At 43.9% G+C, this 18197-nt stretch overlaps 1 protein-coding gene across 2 annotated transcripts in view; it reads right to left on the bottom strand.

The window, feature by feature from the left end:
- Positions 1–15272, bottom strand: part of etv4 (ETS variant transcription factor 4) — a 45432-nt gene extending 30160 nt beyond the window's left edge. The window contains exons 1-5 of one of the 2 annotated variants that reach the window (XM_079492073.1): positions 15135–15272; positions 14107–14205; positions 13356–13446; positions 13053–13100; positions 7189–7242 (exon numbers count right to left, since the gene is read on the bottom strand). In XM_079492073.1, the coding sequence (XP_079348199.1) occupies positions 7189–7242; positions 13053–13100; positions 13356–13446; positions 14107–14163 (250 nt within the window). In that variant the 5' untranslated portion in view covers positions 14164–14205; positions 15135–15272. The other variant, XM_079492074.1, reaches the window with a different exon arrangement.
- Between the last annotated feature and the right edge of the window lie 2925 nt (positions 15273–18197).

The raw sequence follows: 18197 nt of genomic DNA, 5'->3' as shown, positions 1-18197 counted from the left end.
TGTTTAGAGTGTGTGAGAGTCCGGGGCAGGAATCTGTCTTATCTAAATGAGATAACACATGCAACATCGAGTTTCCGTCAGGCTCCAGAAAGGCCTGGACACCTTGCTCTTAATTATCGGAGCCCGCGCCACGTCCACACAATTCCCTCTGCGCTTCTTCATCACTCCTCGCAATCTCTCCCTCTATTTTCCCTCCTCCTCCTCCTCCTCCTCCTCCTCCCCCCTCTCTCTCCATGTCTTGATCGGGATCTTGATCGTAACGGCCCCCGTGTGGCACGTTTGACCCCCTCTTGCCCCCTTATCTCCCCCTGGTCCTGATTTATCCGTGCTTTATCTTTATCCGTCCATCTATCAAAGCCTCCCCTCCCTCTCTCTCTCTCTGCCTGGATCGATATAGCTCCATAGCGATGGCTCTCACTCACTCCACACACCTCCCCGTCTCTCTCTCTCTCCGTGTCAGCAAGTTGCAGCAGGTCCCATTCTCGCTACGTCGTAGGCCCTGTGCGCTTCTGTGTTTGGACACGCATGTGTAGAAACGGACGTGATTTGTGTATGGGTCTATTTTGGGTCCATTCTTAAACTCACAGAGCTAGGTTAACACTGCAGATTTCGATGTAGTGCAGTGATATTAAAACTCCTTGATTTTAATAACCCCTCCCTCCCCCCCCCCCCGATATGCATAAGGCTATGGACCACCATTTGATACAATTCTGTGTTTATCTCTGGGACCGCAATCTTCACCCTACAATCCTCATTGTGTTCATTTAACTCTGAGACTGTACAGATGGACATTAGTGAGGACCAATTGTAAGAAGGTGTGTTGAAAAGTGGTGAAGTGGTCCTTTAAGGGTCCATTTGGTTTCATTTGTACACTCTGAGGTCTGTTTAGTTCCTATCAATCATTTAGCTCAGTGGTTTTCAAACTTGTTTGGCCTACAACATTTTCCTTAGAAAATGGACATCAAAAGTCCAGTCAGTATGTTAAAAAAATCACACCCGTGTGAACTGAGTAGTGTAAGGTCTTATATAGCCTGTCTGACGTAATGAAATCATGTCTAACGTAATTAAATCACACCCGGGTGAACAGGGTGAACATAGCAACCATGCTCATTTTTTCTGCACTAACAAAGCCAGTTGTATGAAATCACACCCGGGTGAACAGGGTGAACATAGCAACCATGCTCATTTCTTCTGCACTAACAAATCCAGTTGTAGGAGTGGTTTACACCACTCAATAACAAAGCCAGTTGTAGGAGTGGTTTACACCACTCAAAAATTAAACCAGCATAATGGCAAATATATATTGCTTTCTATTTATTAACAGTTGTGCTGGTCAGTAAAATACTTTTGTTTTCATGTTCCACCTCTCAACCACGTTGAATACGGTACCAGCGAACCTTCGATTAACAATGGAAACTAGATGAAAGGCTTTCTTGGATTCATCCTTTTAGCAGACCTTGTATTGTACTTCCCTGTGCTTGTCCATGCAAACCGTTAATGTTTCATAAGGTCACACCCAGCGGTGTCGTGGTTGTGGATTATACTGTACATCATTTTTCTATGCGTGTGTGCGTGTATATATGCACGCTCGTGTGCATCTCCACGTGTCTACATACTGTATGTGTGTGTGACCGTGACGCGCTTGTGCACGCTGTGTGTCCAGAACCTGACAGACAGGGTCGAATACATCACAATGTGTTTATGCGTACACTCAACACGTTTCCTGGTGTCTCGACGGCTTGTTGCTCTTAACGTGCGACTACTACCATTATTTTTAGCATCGCTCACTCTCCTGTACGGCATCTGTTCTACGCCTCGCTCTGCGCTCGCTTTCCAGAGATGAAAAAAAAAACACTCCAGCTGTAGAGAATGTTAAAACACAGCCATCCGTCCGCAGGGGGGGCTTCTCTGGCACATGCATGTACAGGAACACATGTGCTCTCTTTTCCTGTTTCCCTTTTCTCTCCCCATGCACAGGTAAACATTCTCACTCTTTTTCTGCCACACACACACACACACACACACACACACACACACACACACACACACACACACACACACACACACACACACACACACACACACACACACACACACACACACACACACACACACACACACACACACACACACACACACACACACACACACACACACACACACACACACACACACACACACACACACACACACACACACCTCTGTCTTGTAATAAAACACACAGTGCCGTCCATTGACAGAGCGGTGCTGCTCTAACGCCGGGCTGTAGGCCTGCCTGGCTCAAATCCCCGCAGCCACTGGCTTTGACAGCGCTGCACTGAATCAACACGGCTAGAGTACTGCTTTTCTCTTCCCCACTGGAGGCTGTTTCACGCCTATCACCCTGCCTGCGCGTCTGGCCGTCGCTGAGCCATGCTTCATCGGCAGCCCATGGAGATACAGTTTGTATAAAAACAGGGCTATAAAGAAACAAACTTACTTAAAAAGTACTGTTTGCATAAAAACAGGGGTAAAAAGAAACAAACTTATATTAAGTTGTTTAGTTTTTTCCTTCCCTTTACCTACACAATTTTATTTTTTTTATTTTTTACAGTTTTTGTTCTACAATATATCATTTGTCTGGGGAGAAAACATTTAGTACAACACCTAATAACACCTTCTCAGTACAAGCTGGGAATAAACTGGTAGTTGTGTGTCCATTACAAATGAAAAAACCCAGTAAATCAATAGAGGACAGTATGAATACTAAAGCTCTGTCCAATGTAGAGTGAGTGGCAGGGGAACATACTAGCCGAGCGTTTTCTCCTGGAGTAACAGCCCCCCTAAATCCCCCACTCCCCGCGTTTCATGAATGGAGGTTCACTCCCCTTAACTCAATCTGCTGCCTCAGCCAGTCTCTCACAACCAGCCCATTCATAAAACCCTGGGGCTCAAGTGTGTGTGTGTGTGTGTGTGTGTGTGTGCTTGCACGTGTGTGTGTATGCACATAAAGCACATGTAGAAAAGCATGTGTGTAGTATGGGGAGAGTGTCGAAAGTATGTGTGTGCGTACCGTGTGGTTAGAGAGCATTATGCAGAAAGTTTCTTTGTACATACATACGTGCATTGAGAGCATGTGTGTATGTGTATGCATCACACCAACGCAAGTGTTCCAATGTGCATGCCTGGATGGATGAGTGCCCGTCACGGTCAATAAAACCACTGCTCATATTCAGGGACACACACACGTTCACTTTGCATTACTATACTTGTGAGGACATCAACATTTTAGGACGGTAGTTTTTAATGAAGACCATAAATTGTTCTGTGCAACCATTTTGAACGCCCAAAATAGCAGATGTACAGTACAAGCTCACAACGGGTCGCTGTGACATTTAGCCCTCACAAGTATAGTACTACAAGCGCGCACACGCACACACACACGCACACACACGCACACACACACACACACAAGAGTGATGACCTCCCCAGAGCTAGCAGAATCTGCGTGTCACCTGGCTGTTTTCGCCGACTTTGTTGCGTAGCAGCTGTATTTTGGAAAGCCGAGAGAACACAGGGACGCATGCTTCTCTTTTCAGCGGAGAGAGGAAGAGAGGGAGGGGTTCACCCATTCACTCTCTCCTCTGCACTCCAAATGGGGACTGATTGGGCCAGCTCCGATCTGAAGCGAGCGAGGGGAGGAAAATCAACCCGAATGACCAGACAGGCCGAGAGAGAGGGGGAGAGAGAGAGGATGTGAATCCATGACGAGGCAGAAACGCAACATCCAGAGAGATGTTGCTGGGAAACATACAGAACTGGACAGAACTGGCTTACTGTAGTTTCTCCTGTTTTAGCCGTTTCTTTCTCCTTTTATTACTCTTTACGATTCCCCTTTTTTGGACAGAATCACAGTCTTTCTCACTCTCTCCCCCTCTCCCTCTATATCTCTCTCTCAAAAAAAAGAAACGCAACAGCATTCTATAGCCACAACTTCCTATATAATTACTACAAGACACAAATCTAAACAATCGGCCCACACAGCACAGAAATCACTGGATTAGTTCACATCTTGGAATACTCAATGTGTAGAGTGGGGAGAGAGAGAGAGAGAGAGAGAGAGAGAGAGAGAGAGAGAGAGAAAGAGGGGGGGAAGGGTGTCCAGAGTTTTAAATTGGGCTTTAGTTTGTACAGGCACAGGAAGGGAGGGAGGGGTTTAGACTAGAGTATCCACTTGGAGAGAGGAGAAGGAGAGGAATGAGGGGGGGAGAGAGTGGTGGGGAGGTCTGTAGTACTGTAGGGCTTTTTTTTATGAATGGAGATTGAAGGAGAGCAAAAAGGAGGAGGTTGGGCGGGGGGTGGGGGAGTGCAGCAGGGAGGGAGGTGGAGGCACACTTCCTCTTCTACACCGAGGAGAAAATTTATGAATGGGTCACATCTCTGCGAGTGTAAACAACATACTTGGACAAAGAGGGCCGGTCCTCTCCGGGGCGACTCGCACTGAGCTCTTTCACTCAGGCGGACGATGCGGACAATGCTGCCACATGTATGTTTTTGATCTCTTTCAACCTGGCGTCCCCATCTTTGGCAATTCATCATAGGTGAATTCTAATGTAAAAGGAATTATCTACACGTGTCAATATGAGAATTTTTCAAAATGTCAAACATTTTAAAAAATGGTGAACCTATAGCCGTTCTACAGGCTCACAATGTGTCACAATTATGCAACACGTTGTGAGCTTGTGCATTGCCTATAAGTATATACAGTAGGTCTTAAGTGTTTACGTGGGATTTCATCTTTTCACAAATTATGAGAAGTAGGCGAATGTTTTTGCTGCGAGTGTGAGTGATGCCTCCCTGTGGTTATTTGTCCATGGGCAGGAAACAGAAAATGGATTCTGTACGACAACATACGTACCCCCGAAGCTGCTGTCAGTCCGCAGATATCAAACACACCAGTAAACCTTTTTCTTTGTACCTACAGTTTTTGCCTTGCTGGCTCAATCATGCACGCTGAGGGGAAAGTTATGGCATGCTGTTATCACCAACAATGGCTTAATTACATTTTAGACAAACACGTGTGCCAGTCAAGTACATAAAAAGTTGTGTGTTTGCGTAACCTTCCCTCAATGGCAGCGCACGGACAGAGCAACGCTTGTTAGCCATTAAGTGAGGGGAGAATGGACGAGATCAGATAGGTTTAGCGGTTTAGCAGATGTTGCAGGTATTGCACAATCCCTGCCCCCCCCAGCCATGCCTCCCACCCCCCTCTTCTTTGTCTTGCTTCTTGATCTAGCATTCCGATACTTCCCAACGTTTTTCACCTCACCGCCTGTGTCACAGCTATCTCTGCATTTAGTTTTTTATGTCTGACTTGTAGTTGTATGCTGTATCGCGCATTGAAACTAGCCGATGTACAAGTACACGACACGTTGCATCGCGATGCGTTGTGAGCTTTAAGATCTGCCATTTTCAGTGCGCGAAAACAGCGCGCTAACCAATTGCAATAAATCAGGCATTATCTGCCCCTGTTGACTCCACCACGCCCATGCAGGTGACTACCTGACTCAGTAAACAACAATGTTCAATTTTACCACGGCGCCTTTTCAATTCAAGCCTTCAATTATATTTCGGTCAACAGGGATTAGGAGGTTTGCTCTGTGCTTGTGTCTTCTTTTTTTTATAATATATACCGTGACAGAGTTTCCAAAACAAATGACTCACCTGCATAGTTAGCTGGGGGTTTTTTTGTGGGGGGGGGGGGGGGTGGAGGTAAGAGAGAAACACTCTGTACCCAGGAACCGTCAATGGAACGTTGGCATGGGAAAAAAACATTTAAGCCCTTTTTTCTATACAGCGTACACTGTCGGCTTTGACAGATCCGTCGCAGGGGCGTACCAGAAATGCGCAGATGAATATATTTTTGGCAGCTTGTCAGCCTCGCTTTCCCGTCAAGCCGAGCTGAATAGAGATGCACCAACTGCGCCTCTGTGGGCCCATTGACTGTGAACAGCGGGGGCACTGTCTGTCAACGCCGAACCGTCGCCGCTGCTTAGAAGTGAGCTGCCCGTCAAACCGCTGGCCCCCCTGACCCTGCGGATCATACCGTCCGTCCGCGAGCGAGACCCTGACAGCTGATTGGATGGCGGGGGCTACGGGGGTTAAGTAGACATGACCTCTGCATGCCCCAGGGTTCATCTCCACTTCCTCCTGCCCATTGTTGGCCGACAGAAGGGGACAATGTTTCTACAGGGCATGTGTCACCGAGGAGGGCTTCGCCAGTTGTGACTTGGGGGACGGTTAAATCACACAATGTTTACACACAAAGGCTGTATGGGGGCTTGGCATGGGAGGAAGTGGCATTGGCTGAGGTTGACGGGTAGCTGTCACCTATAGTTTTGAGATTAGAATCGAAGGGTTATTGAAGTTTAATTTAAAATCAATCGCGAATGACAATGAAGACTACTTAAGTCCCATTTAAAAAATGGCTAAAATATAGACTACATCACAAGCCTTTGACCCATCGGGAACCCATTTTTGGGTTGTTGCTATATACAGTATTTTAAGTTTTTAAGAAGGCCTTTTTTTTAATCTGCATCAGGTTGAAATGGGATACAAAAAAGGAGGAATATGATATGAGAATATGAGATTTGAAATATTCAGATTTTTATTTTCCCAAAATAGGGACACTAGGTTGAAAGTAGTCAAGTATATTGACGTCAGCAGCGTTGCCAAGAAGGGAGAATACTGTAGTTCTTTGAATGGCATAAAACCCAAAGTGTTAGCAGTGTGTTGTACCCCACACACAAAATTCATTTCAGGACCACTGGGTCATTAGTGCCCCATCAGTCTCAGCAACGCTTTGTTCTCCAAAAAGGACATTACTGTAACATCACCACCAAGTTACAGTATCCTCCTCACCCTAGCCTCTGGCACTTCCACAACACAAAGCTGACCCTACACCGCTGGTTTCACTTTCACTTCATAAGTACAGTACACCACACAGACACACACACACACACACCACACAAACGACACACAGACATGCGCACATAATCAATTCATGCCAGAGGGACATAGCTTTTCCTGACTATATCTCATAGGTGGGTCTGAATTGTATGTTCACATCCGGCTTCACACAGGTGTTAAGCTGAACTCGCTCAAAGACACACATGAACACACACACATTTCGGAGAGTTGTGTACTTACAGTTCTCGGAGTGGAAATCAGGAACAAACTGCTCGTCACTGTCAGGGACCTGAGCTGAAATTAGAGGAGAAAACGGAAGCCGTTAGGATGGGAGTTGTTACTTGGGTGACACTTGGGTGAAACTCTCTCTCTCTCCCCCTTTCTTGGGCTTGAAACACGAGCCACAGCGAGGCCTAACCTCTGTGCAACCAAGTGACCTTCACCCCCTCCACCCAACTTTTACTGTGTGCCAGCACTTCTCTGTGATCAATACACCATAGTTAGGTTGAGAGGATCTCCCGAACATCCTCAGTGATGACTGCTAAACCACTTAGACCTGTTTTATAGTTTGTCGTACTGTGGTGTCGCGCCGCAAAAATAGCCAATCTACTCACGTGTCACTGTGTATCTGCCAAGTTGTGGGCTACTTTGACAGTTTTTGCCTATAGGATGTCAGGTTGAAAGTGGTTAACCTGCTGGCCTGCTTTCTTGCTAAAATTTCTAATTCACATTTCTCGACCATGGCATTGTAGCATACAAAAAGCCATATGTATCATACGCATGCAATGATTAGACCATAAAAACCTTTGTTGCTCGTCAATATTTCAAAGAGTTTTTTTTTATGGTCCGGTGGTCTCCATCGTGAGTGGAGCAGTAAATACTGGTTTGTGAAACCATTGTCGTTGAGCATCGTTCGTGACCGATGATTCAAGTTGACGCATCACTATGAAAGCCACGGGTGATTTAAGACTTTAAGAGCAGCACTTATAGTGGAGCCAGAGTTACTGTCACTCACACAGACTACCTATTGAACCAAGCTGATGGCAGATCAATAGGGAGGCAAACGCTATCTTTTCACCATCCGCTTAATAATGGACCCCACGGCAGATAGTCACTACACTGTAAAATCCCCAGTCTTCATTTAACTAGACTAGAGTGTAGATTTACCTATAAATGTCACAGTTGATCTAACGCGGAGAGTCTTAGGGTTATTTTAACACTCACAATTGTACTTCGTACCATTCTATCATAAAACTCACTTTAACCCTGGTCAGTTTGGCAAAAACAAACTGAACCTGCTGTATACTTAGTTGACCGGGGTCTATCATTGACCCCACCTCATTTTCCCTCTACACCAAATGTAATGGCCAAAAATAGCCTATCTGCTATTTTCACAGAATGTTCACCTAGTATGACATACCCGGAAGCGGCACGCTAATGTTCATTTGGTTAATTAGTTTTGATCACAGAAAACCAGACAGACTAAACAGGCTGTTCAAGCTAAACAAGTGAGGATCTGTCAACGGGGTATGACTAAGTAGCTCTGTGGATGTCACATCTCTCCCTCTCTTCCTATCCATCTGAGGTTGATTGGGGACATTTGCTGGGGCTAGAAAGCTCTCTGGAGTTTGTCATCTGCTTTGAGAGGTGCTCGGGAGTCACTCTGGAGGTCAAACTAGAAGTGTTTATAGAGAGGCAAGGAAACCAAAGAGACCAAAGAAAAGAGGGGAAGTGTGGATGAACCGAGAGGGCAAGTTAAGGTTAAAGCTACTTAGAACTTTTGTCACCCGGCCATTATCTCTTGTGAATTAATGACGTGTTTTCTGCGGCAGTACTTAATCATGTCGGAAAGACGTGATCGGCGTACTTCTCCTGCCAAAGAGTAAATGTAGCGAGATACAGTTCATATATCACCCCGTATCTGTTACAATGCGTTATATAAGCGTTTACTGTGCCACAATGTATATAGTCCTCAGAAACAATATACAGCGAGCTTACAGTAAATACTGATTCTCAAAAATAGATAAGTCAATACGTAGATATAGTATGTGTACCGTGTTATTTGGCACTGGGATACTGTTACCCAGTTGGTTTTCTGCAGGGATACAGTTTCAAGTATCAATGTTCCTGATTACGTGTTCTCTCATAATGAGGCTCATTTAGAGCCTAACTGAATTAGTGCAGTCAGTTATGCCAAGCCCAGGTGCAGTGGAGCTAGACAGACGCTATTGTGTGGCCCTAATTGTAGGAATACCAACCCATTCACAATTGTGCATTTGGAGCTTTGGATTTTGACTCACACAAACAGGTCAGAAAAGCCCCCCATCATCCGACCGCCAAATGCCCAAATAGCGGGTGAAAAGGTCAAATTCACCCGCTGAGCCATGAGCGCACTGGCATTCGATTCGTTGTCCTGGGCTTAATGGCCTAACCCCAAACCTAGAGCGGAGCCAGGGCCAGCAAACTTCTAATCTGGCACAGGTCCAAGTCCACAAGGGCTTTCTGGGTTTTCTAAAGTGTTTCCATTGCTCAGGCCTCGCACTTACGTCATGGTGCAAGCTAACTGGTAGGGAAAAGTTGATGGCTATCATTAAATATCATGAACCCAATCTGGACCGTGATGGCTAACAAAAATAAAATGGCACCACACTGTGGGCAATAATAAACCCCTCAGCATCTTCGGCTCACTACACAGGACCATTATGAGACCAACAAAAATCCTCTCAAATCTTAAGTATTGACCAAACGCAGCTTCCTCGTAGCAGTTGCCATTACTTCTGTATTTCTCTCAAAGTGGTAGGTTCATAGTCCACAGTAACCACATTCTGCCAAGTTCTGGGACAGTGACCTCACCCAAGCGAGCAAAAGAACGGAGCCCAGACAACCCAATCATCAACCTCAGCAGTGGAGCCTCTTCTCTCTCACACTACGTCCACTTATGGGTTCCGCACCATGAAAACGCCAGCATGGAAACCAAAACACAGAGATGGAGACCAACTGAGAGAGAGAGAGAGGCTGGTTAAGGACACCAAGAAAAAAAAGAGGAAATCAGAAATACAAATCCACTTTCTTGCTTGTAGCCCTGCCCCTGCTTCCTGTGCAGAGGAAACCGGATGATAGCGTTTTGGAGCATGTTCAGATAAATGACATTGATTTCTTGTATAATGCCACGTTCTGTGGCTTGCTATACGGTAATACTATTACCCCCGCTTTAACTTTTCAGCCTCTTGCCCCCGAGGAGAAGAATAAAGCTGTTTTATGAGACAGACCAGAGGCCAATATTTAGTCCAACAGATCAAACTATAAATCATTTCCCACTGGTTTCAACATGTCTAAAATGGAATACACTGGACATGCGCTCAGAAAGGGAGAAAAAAAAATACTAAAAACATTAAGGATGTCTGAACGTCAGGGCAACTGGCTCACAGACAAGATCAAGACCCTGATTCTTAGGAAGTTTGCGTATGGCTGTCTGTGTGTGTTCCGGTTGTGTACATGTGTGTGTGTGTGCATGTCTCCGCGGCCTCTACGCACATGCATGCTTGTGCATGTGTATGCACATGTGATTGTACACTCGTCGGTGTGCGTCTGTGTGTGTGTCTGTGCACGTGTACGAGACTCGCTTCCAGGAACACCTCGTCAGGGGCTTTGAGATGCAAGTCAGCACAAGAAGGAGAGTGCGTTTATACGAGTGTGGACGCATGTTGCCCTCGGTGCTTCCAAGCACCTTGAATGACTTTTTTTTTTCTCAATGGGAGATCCTGGGAGGAGCCAGAGCCTCTCAGTCATATAAAGCTAAAGGCCACTGTGGCAAGATGTGACAAGCTCCTGAACTCTCACCATTCAGAACTTTTCTCCCCCCCCCCCCGCCCTTCTCTCTCAGTCTCTTCCGCTCTCTTTTGGTACAAAAAAAAAGAAAGAAAAAAAAGAAAACCCTCCAGCTACCCAGTTTTTTACAATCTTGGTGAATCCCTCATAACCACAATCAGGCGTGATAAGGTCTTTAATTAATTCAACAGGAAAGGAGAGGTCTTAGCCGGGGAGGCTGAAAAACAAGCCGGTACTTAGGGTTAAATAACACTTTGATAAAGTTACACTACCAACTTCCACCCCTGAATCCGTCTCAGTCTCTCTCACACTGATCCACCGCCGCCCAATTTGTAACGGAGGCACAGTGCCCGATATCTCAACACTGTACAGGCCTTTGTGGCCAAGTGCATGAATACAAATAAAATGTCCATCAATGGAATGACACTTTGAAGCATCTCCCATTGTTTCCCGTTTTATTGGTCATTGGCTGCGAAACACTGGTGTGAAGTGAACTCGTTGCTTTGACGCTGCATGAGAATTAGGTGAGGAACTTGAGGTGTGGGTCCGGGACTGTTTTCCTCACACCATACACAGTAGTCCTGTCAGGGGTGTAGGCCCTGGGCCCTGGCTAAAACGTCTTGCTCAACTTCAGCTCACACACACGGGCCGCTTCCTGTCTCTCTGGGCATCTGCTAGTGACTTCCCTACTTCCCTTTTGTACATGACTCAAAGTCAATGCTAGGACACGCCGTTTGAATGGCTGCAACGAGTTAAGGCGACATAAGCAATTTCTCGTGCTTAGGAATATGAAGAAATCCCCTTTGGCCACAACAACAGCCCTGAGGGCACCACCCATTCACCATACACTGATTTCCTCACTGCATGAGAAGGGAAATATTTACACTCAACATGCAAAAAAAAATGTCTACAGCCAAAACTAAATAAGATCAACAGAACATGGGTGACCAGACTCTGCAAAATGTCAAAACTAAGTGGCATTGCTGGTGTAAGCCCTACTTGGTCGTAGACGAATACCGAAAACAATATTTCATCTACAAGCTCACAAGTCAATCTATAAATGCACAACTCGTCACTTTCTGTCGCGATGCGTTGTGAGTTTTTATTGTATATATATATATATATATATATATATATATATATATATATATATATATATATATATATAATATACACACACACACATATTTAAAAAAATTGGAAATTAATTTAAAACGTTACCTATAATTACATGCCCAAAATAGGTACAACGGGATGAAATGTGGTTAATAAAAAAACGCATCAAATCAACCGGCTATAACAAAATAACCTTTTTAAAGCACTGTGCTTTAAAAGGGTTATTGTCCTTTCTTGTTACAGTTTGCAGCACACAGGCCTGTGTTCCTGCTGCCGCTGTGCACGAGGTTTAGCAAACATTACCAAACAGGCCTAATGACTCATGCCACGGCGTTGTTGTCCCGTCCTGACATATAATTGCTCCATTAGAGCTCACGTCAACGTTGCACTTATAAAGTCTACAGGCTGACAATTGCCTCCGACTGGCCTCCATTTCATCGCTATGTGCCTTGAGTGACACAAGCCAAATACGCTGTTTGTTTGCATTGGCTGCAGGCTTGGCATGCAGACTACATGCCAACATGGCCAAAATAGGACATGCTCAAAAGCTAATAGTCTTCTGGTCTGTGTTCACTCTAAAAATTTACAGTTTTTTTTTTTTTGCTTTCTTTCTTTGTGCTGTTGTAAAGTTTATGAGCATGTGTGTTGCATCAGAGCGTTTTGGCTCCCCACGAGACTCTTTACTGCAAATTCAACCCTCCTAAACTGAAAAGGTCATCTTTATACCAGAAGGTTGCTACACTCATGAGTGGACTAGCCTCCAGCATTCCTCTGAAATACTGCACAGAAAACAAGACAACCCAAACATCTGTGGCAATTTTCTAACACCAGGTTAAAATGCTGTGCACACACACTAATAATGGAGAAATGGGGAAATCAGGTTATATAGCCCCGTTTTGACATCAGACACATTCACGGCCAGTTCCGCAGTGGAAAACATTATTGAAAGATCTGCAAGTGTGTAACACATAACGTGTCATTATACAGTAAATAGAAGAGTTTTACAGATTTTTTTCATACCCTCTCTCACATTTTCTCAATTCATCATGTTGACATTTCCCAAGCCACACGAAAGTCAGCCTTATCATCCACAAATGGAGCAATATTCTCCAGTGAAGCATGCAAATTAAAAGTAAATACTGCCTGCAGGCAAGTCTCACCTTCTGTGAGCCATGTCTCTTGGAGTTGGCTTAAATCCTGAAAGAGGTCTGAAAAGACAAATAGTAAGAAAAGGATTAATCCCTTGCAGCACCACAAACAACAAAGCTTCTCAAGAAAGTTACTCGCCCACTATTAGACCAGTACTTAGTCACTGTTTGTCAACTTAAAAGTCTAGTATTTCTCATAGCATCTCCATAATATCTGAGTACTTATGGGACGGCTCCCATATATATATCAAAGTAAGCCTGTGTCACATAATCGTAAAGGGGCATGAGGCCAACGCAGTTCTTACTGTACTTTACCTTCTGATTCCTGAGGGGGTAATTCTGTGTCCATGTATTTCCTTTTCGCTGCCATCAACAGTCTATTTAGGGGCCCATTTCCTTGTGACTTCTGCAGAATAACAAACATTTAACATTAAGCGAGAGGAATTAAAACAAACTCCCAATAGGTAATTTGCAGTATATGTAATATAGAATATATATATATATTAATATATAGCCTACTGTATCACACTAAAGTGATTAATAAATTAACAGCTAACAATGTAAACAATAATAATTATTGGGTTTCTCTTTAAAAAAATATAGTTTCATGTTTATGTTTTATATTTATCATGACACAAGGATCTTACATTTGCATGTTTAAGAGCAAAAACATATATCTACATTGTTAAGCTAAGGTGAATTTAAACAGCGTGAAGTCTGGCTATCCCAACATCGGAAAAAGAAAAACAAATGCGCTCTCAGCGCCTCAACTACATTGACCATTTGGCATACAAACTGAAGGGTTCTCACACCAAAGCAGAACATTGACAATGGCAAAACATTGTAAAATGCAATAATTACTATGTTTAGTCACTGCAGCAGTCGGTGGCGATCTTGCGATTGCTCAAAGCGAATTGAAAATGAGTTTCCATCGCGTATATGACTTGCTTGAAACAAAACTCAGTGGAGAAAAACGATCGAAAGAGAACGCCAGAGGTAGAGGTAGCCATAAAGTCCTAAAAAATTAGTGCAAAGAATGTAACGAAAAGACTTCATCCATACGTACATTTGCTAAAGTGTAAGGCACTTGCTGATCCAAATATCCATCCATCTTATAATCCATGCGTTAACCGTTTGTGGTCATTTAGGCTAGTTGCGATCCAGCCTGCAGGGAGAGAGACGAGCGAGGTTAGTTGTGAATGGAGCTGCGTGGAGGCTGCATGCATAATGAGCCCCATTCACAAAAAACACAGCGAGCAGAAGCGACGGCAAGTGATTACCCCAGCGGGGCTGCCGCTGCCCTCTTTACAGTTTACAGTATACAGATCTGCTGTGTTTTTCCTTCTAATGTCTGCGAGTCTGATGAGAGAGAGACAGAGATTTTGGCTCGTCAGGACTCAGGAGGACATCACAAGATGTTATAGGTAGCCTACTCGAAGGTAGAAATGAACAACATCAAAATCCCCAAGTTTTAACCCAACACGGTCCCAACTCCGACGAGCGTGTGTAAACAAATGTAACCGAGTGGCCATTTAGTTTAGTAGGCTACTAGTAACACTAGTAACTAGTTCCAAAAATGATTTCACTGTGTAGTGTGTAGACGTAGAATTTAGTAGGCCTATTATTTACCTTCTTTCCTTTAAATGTAGCCTATTCCATACAGCATTATCGTTTAACAATTAACATGTTATAGCCTGGGGGGGTTGTGGTTTTATTACAGTTAAATACACATTTCTTTCCACGTACAGTAAAACCCCAAGTGAAATGGTTGGTATATTCAGTACTGAATGTGACATTTGCAACTTTTGTTGACTTTCAACCTACGTTTCAGGGGGAGAGAGCTCAGCTCGTTGTCGTGCGAGAGAAGGAAACTGGCATGGCGTGAAAAGAAACAGATGTGTGCGGCGTCTCACGCAGCTAGATTAAAAGTATTTAAACCGTTAAAGTATAATACGACAACGGCAACACTTTGGTTAAAATTAATTCGACTTTACTGTGAAGTCATTTCCAATACTGCTTGTGTCAAAGTGTTGACTTGACTCGGGTGTAATTATAAATAGGAAGACTTTGCTTTTCTCGCTCTGTCTGTCTTACTTTGATTGGTGGATTTCCTCTTTCAAGAGCTCGAGTTTCTCCGTCTTTGTCTTGATGAATGCCTCGACTTATGAATGAAATCTCGGTTTCCCCCTATCAACCAATCAGCGACCCGAAAGTCACGGTACCTAGCAACAAGGGGCGGGGATAGCTCCGCGACAGCCAACCCATATCAAGAATTCTGCGGGCTTTTATACTGGATTTTCCAGTTGTTTTTCATTCACAAAAAAGGAGAGAGGGAAAGTTGAGAGAGAGAGAGAGAAACTTCCATTCATAAAAACCTGCCCTAACATGAATGTCCCGACTTGTTTTTCTCTACTAGTCTCTTGCCCAGGCAGACACAGTCAAATAACTTAGTTTGTTTACCTTCTTGCACGTCTCCCTAACCCTATAATTTATTACAAGTAAAGTTATGTCCTTGCTGATGGAAAGAAACCAGTCACAGAAGAGCTAATCGCCTCTATACCTATGCATCAAAAATGAACACCCAGATTAGTTCTGGGCTATATATTTTTGTGGTTTTTATACCACATTAAAACCATAAGGAATGTGCTCTGCCCTGTGTTATGTGCACAAGGCCTCCAAAATAGTCTTATGATTTGTTTTTAAACTGAGCTCAACTAGAGCCAAACCGTTTTTTCTTTTAAAAAGTGGACAACCCGTACACTCCTTGCTATTATGTTTTTGTATAAGCCAGGAATTGGAGCAGACTGTCATGCCTACAGCAGGCAGGGATCTTAACCACTACACCATCCAAAGGAAAATATGTATTTAATTCCCACGATTCAGAACTGAATTTTGCCACAATTATTTTACTTACTAAAAAAAACAACAACACTGAACTGACCATATTCTATTAATTCCATATTTTGTGCCACATGTTTTATCCCCGGTCGGGTCATGTGGAAAATGGGACCCAGTGCCTCCCTGCTTGGCACTCAGCATCAAGGGTTGGATTGGGGTAAGTCCCTGCGGTATACTAACGTCATGTGCAGGGGGTGTACTTGTACATCATGCTGCCTCATGCTACAGAAACAGGAGATAGGCTCCTGCCCCTATGGGCCTCATGGCTCAGCAAGGCTTACTTACTTTACTTTTGTGCCACAAGCCCATTTGTTTGCCTTATACATTATATACACGCACAGCACACACATTGGATAATTGTGAGGCTTTGATTCTATCGTGTTATCATGAAGATAAACTGTGTGTCTTTTAAACCGTTATATGATGTTTTGATGGTTGCCTGTCTGCACGTAGCACTCGTCTCTGTATCTCATTATTGAACACTTTGCATATTATGACTGTACTACACACATGTACTGTATGTAGGCATACTGCACTGGTTGAGATACATCTCCACGTTAAGGGGTTAAGTGCATTTCTCAGTGGTATTCTGACAGTGAGGAGGGGAGAGCATATGTCCAGTTTGCAAGCGTTCTTTTTGAACTATGAGAAGCTACAATAACCTGCATACATTATTGAACGGGACAGGACCGAACGAACTGGATGATGTATTTGAAAGACAAACCTGTGCTGTCAGTTCAGTTGCAATTACCTTTGTCGCCAATAATGTGTCAGTGATGCGAAACACTATAAAACACTGATTAAACGCCATCGCGCACATCTTCTACCATATTTATTAAGTAGTTCTTGAATCTTCACTATGATGAATTGAAATGGGGAAAGAAAACAGCTCATGGCCTGAGATCCATTAGGTATTACACTGATGCTGCAAACACACCGTATGTATAGCACTAAAACATATTGTTAAATGTGCTGTAATAGATGTCCAGCTGCACTGGGTCTAATAGGGCTTTGTCAGCAGTGTGATGAGTATGGCCAGAGAGGCATTGTGAGCTCGGTGCGGTATGTGGAGTAGCCTACTCTCAAAGTGCTTATTGATCACAGTGAGCCATGCTTGATGGACGGCTACAATGTTATTAGGAGCTTCAACTCAACTGTTCCATTCGTACAACAACAGAGGTGTGTCATGTCGTGTTTGTGTGTGTGTGTGTGTGTGCGTGCGTGCGTGCGTGCGTGCGTGCGTGAGAGAGTAAAAACAGATGTGAGCATCCAGTGTTTGTAAGAGACAGAGATTGAAAGAGAACTAGAAAGAATGGATAAAAAGAGAGGGGGGAAGGAGGCATTTGGACCGAAAGAAAGAAAGAAAGAAAGAAAGAAAGAAAGAAAGAAAGAAAGAAAGAAAGAAAGAAAGAAAGAAAGAAAGAAAGAGAGAAAGAAACTCAAAGAAAGGTGGGTGGAAAAGAGGGAAATGAAAGCACAAGGAAGACTGTTCTCTGTGGGGTATGGGGGGTGGGGGGGCGTGGAAGCCTTCGTTGGCAACACCTCTCCCATCACTCTCCTCTTCCTCTCTCTGGAACAACTTCCTTTACTCTCCTCCCACCTCCTCCTCCCTCGCTCCAGATAAGGCTGATGGTGACTGATAAATGAATGGAGATCTTTGACAACCCAAGGACATCATGCAGGGACTTACTGGAAGCAACCCTCCCCATGCAAAACATCCCATCACTGCCCACGTGCAAGACTTGATCAAAGTGAGAGGATTACTTTAATGACCACGTTATTGTATCAATATAGATTTTTGTAGTGCATGGGATGTGGTAAGATACCCAACTTATAAACTGAATGTATATTGTGTGGCTGCTGACACAGTGTTAATTGTGGTTCCTTTAGTACAGTCGTTCCCAACGTGTGGGTTGGGACCCCGAGGTGGTCTCCATATGGTTTTGGGGGGGTCCCCAGATGACAATGAAGTGGCAATTTAAGTAACCTTTTTAATACCTAAAAAGAAAAAAAGAAAGCCAAGCAAAATACTACTGCATCAAAAGTAATCAACAAATTATATATATTAAAAAAAAACTTGTATTTCTCTTCAGAAGCGTTAATATTGTAACATCGACACAGCATAACATCATAAATGATTCCAGAACATCCGCATTGTGTTCAATCACCGCAGATGACACAATCATCGAGAAAACAGCCTTATAAAATGACCCAAAAACAGGAACTCGACTCCTGTTTCCTTCTTCCGATCACGTGACA

Source organism: Electrona antarctica, assembly GCF_951216825.1.
Source record: "Electrona antarctica genome assembly, chromosome: 22".
Lineage (NCBI taxonomy): Eukaryota > Metazoa > Chordata > Actinopteri > Myctophiformes > Myctophidae > Electrona > Electrona antarctica.
The sequence above is the reverse complement of the archived record's forward strand: the minus strand, read 5'-3'. Positions and strand labels throughout refer to the sequence as shown.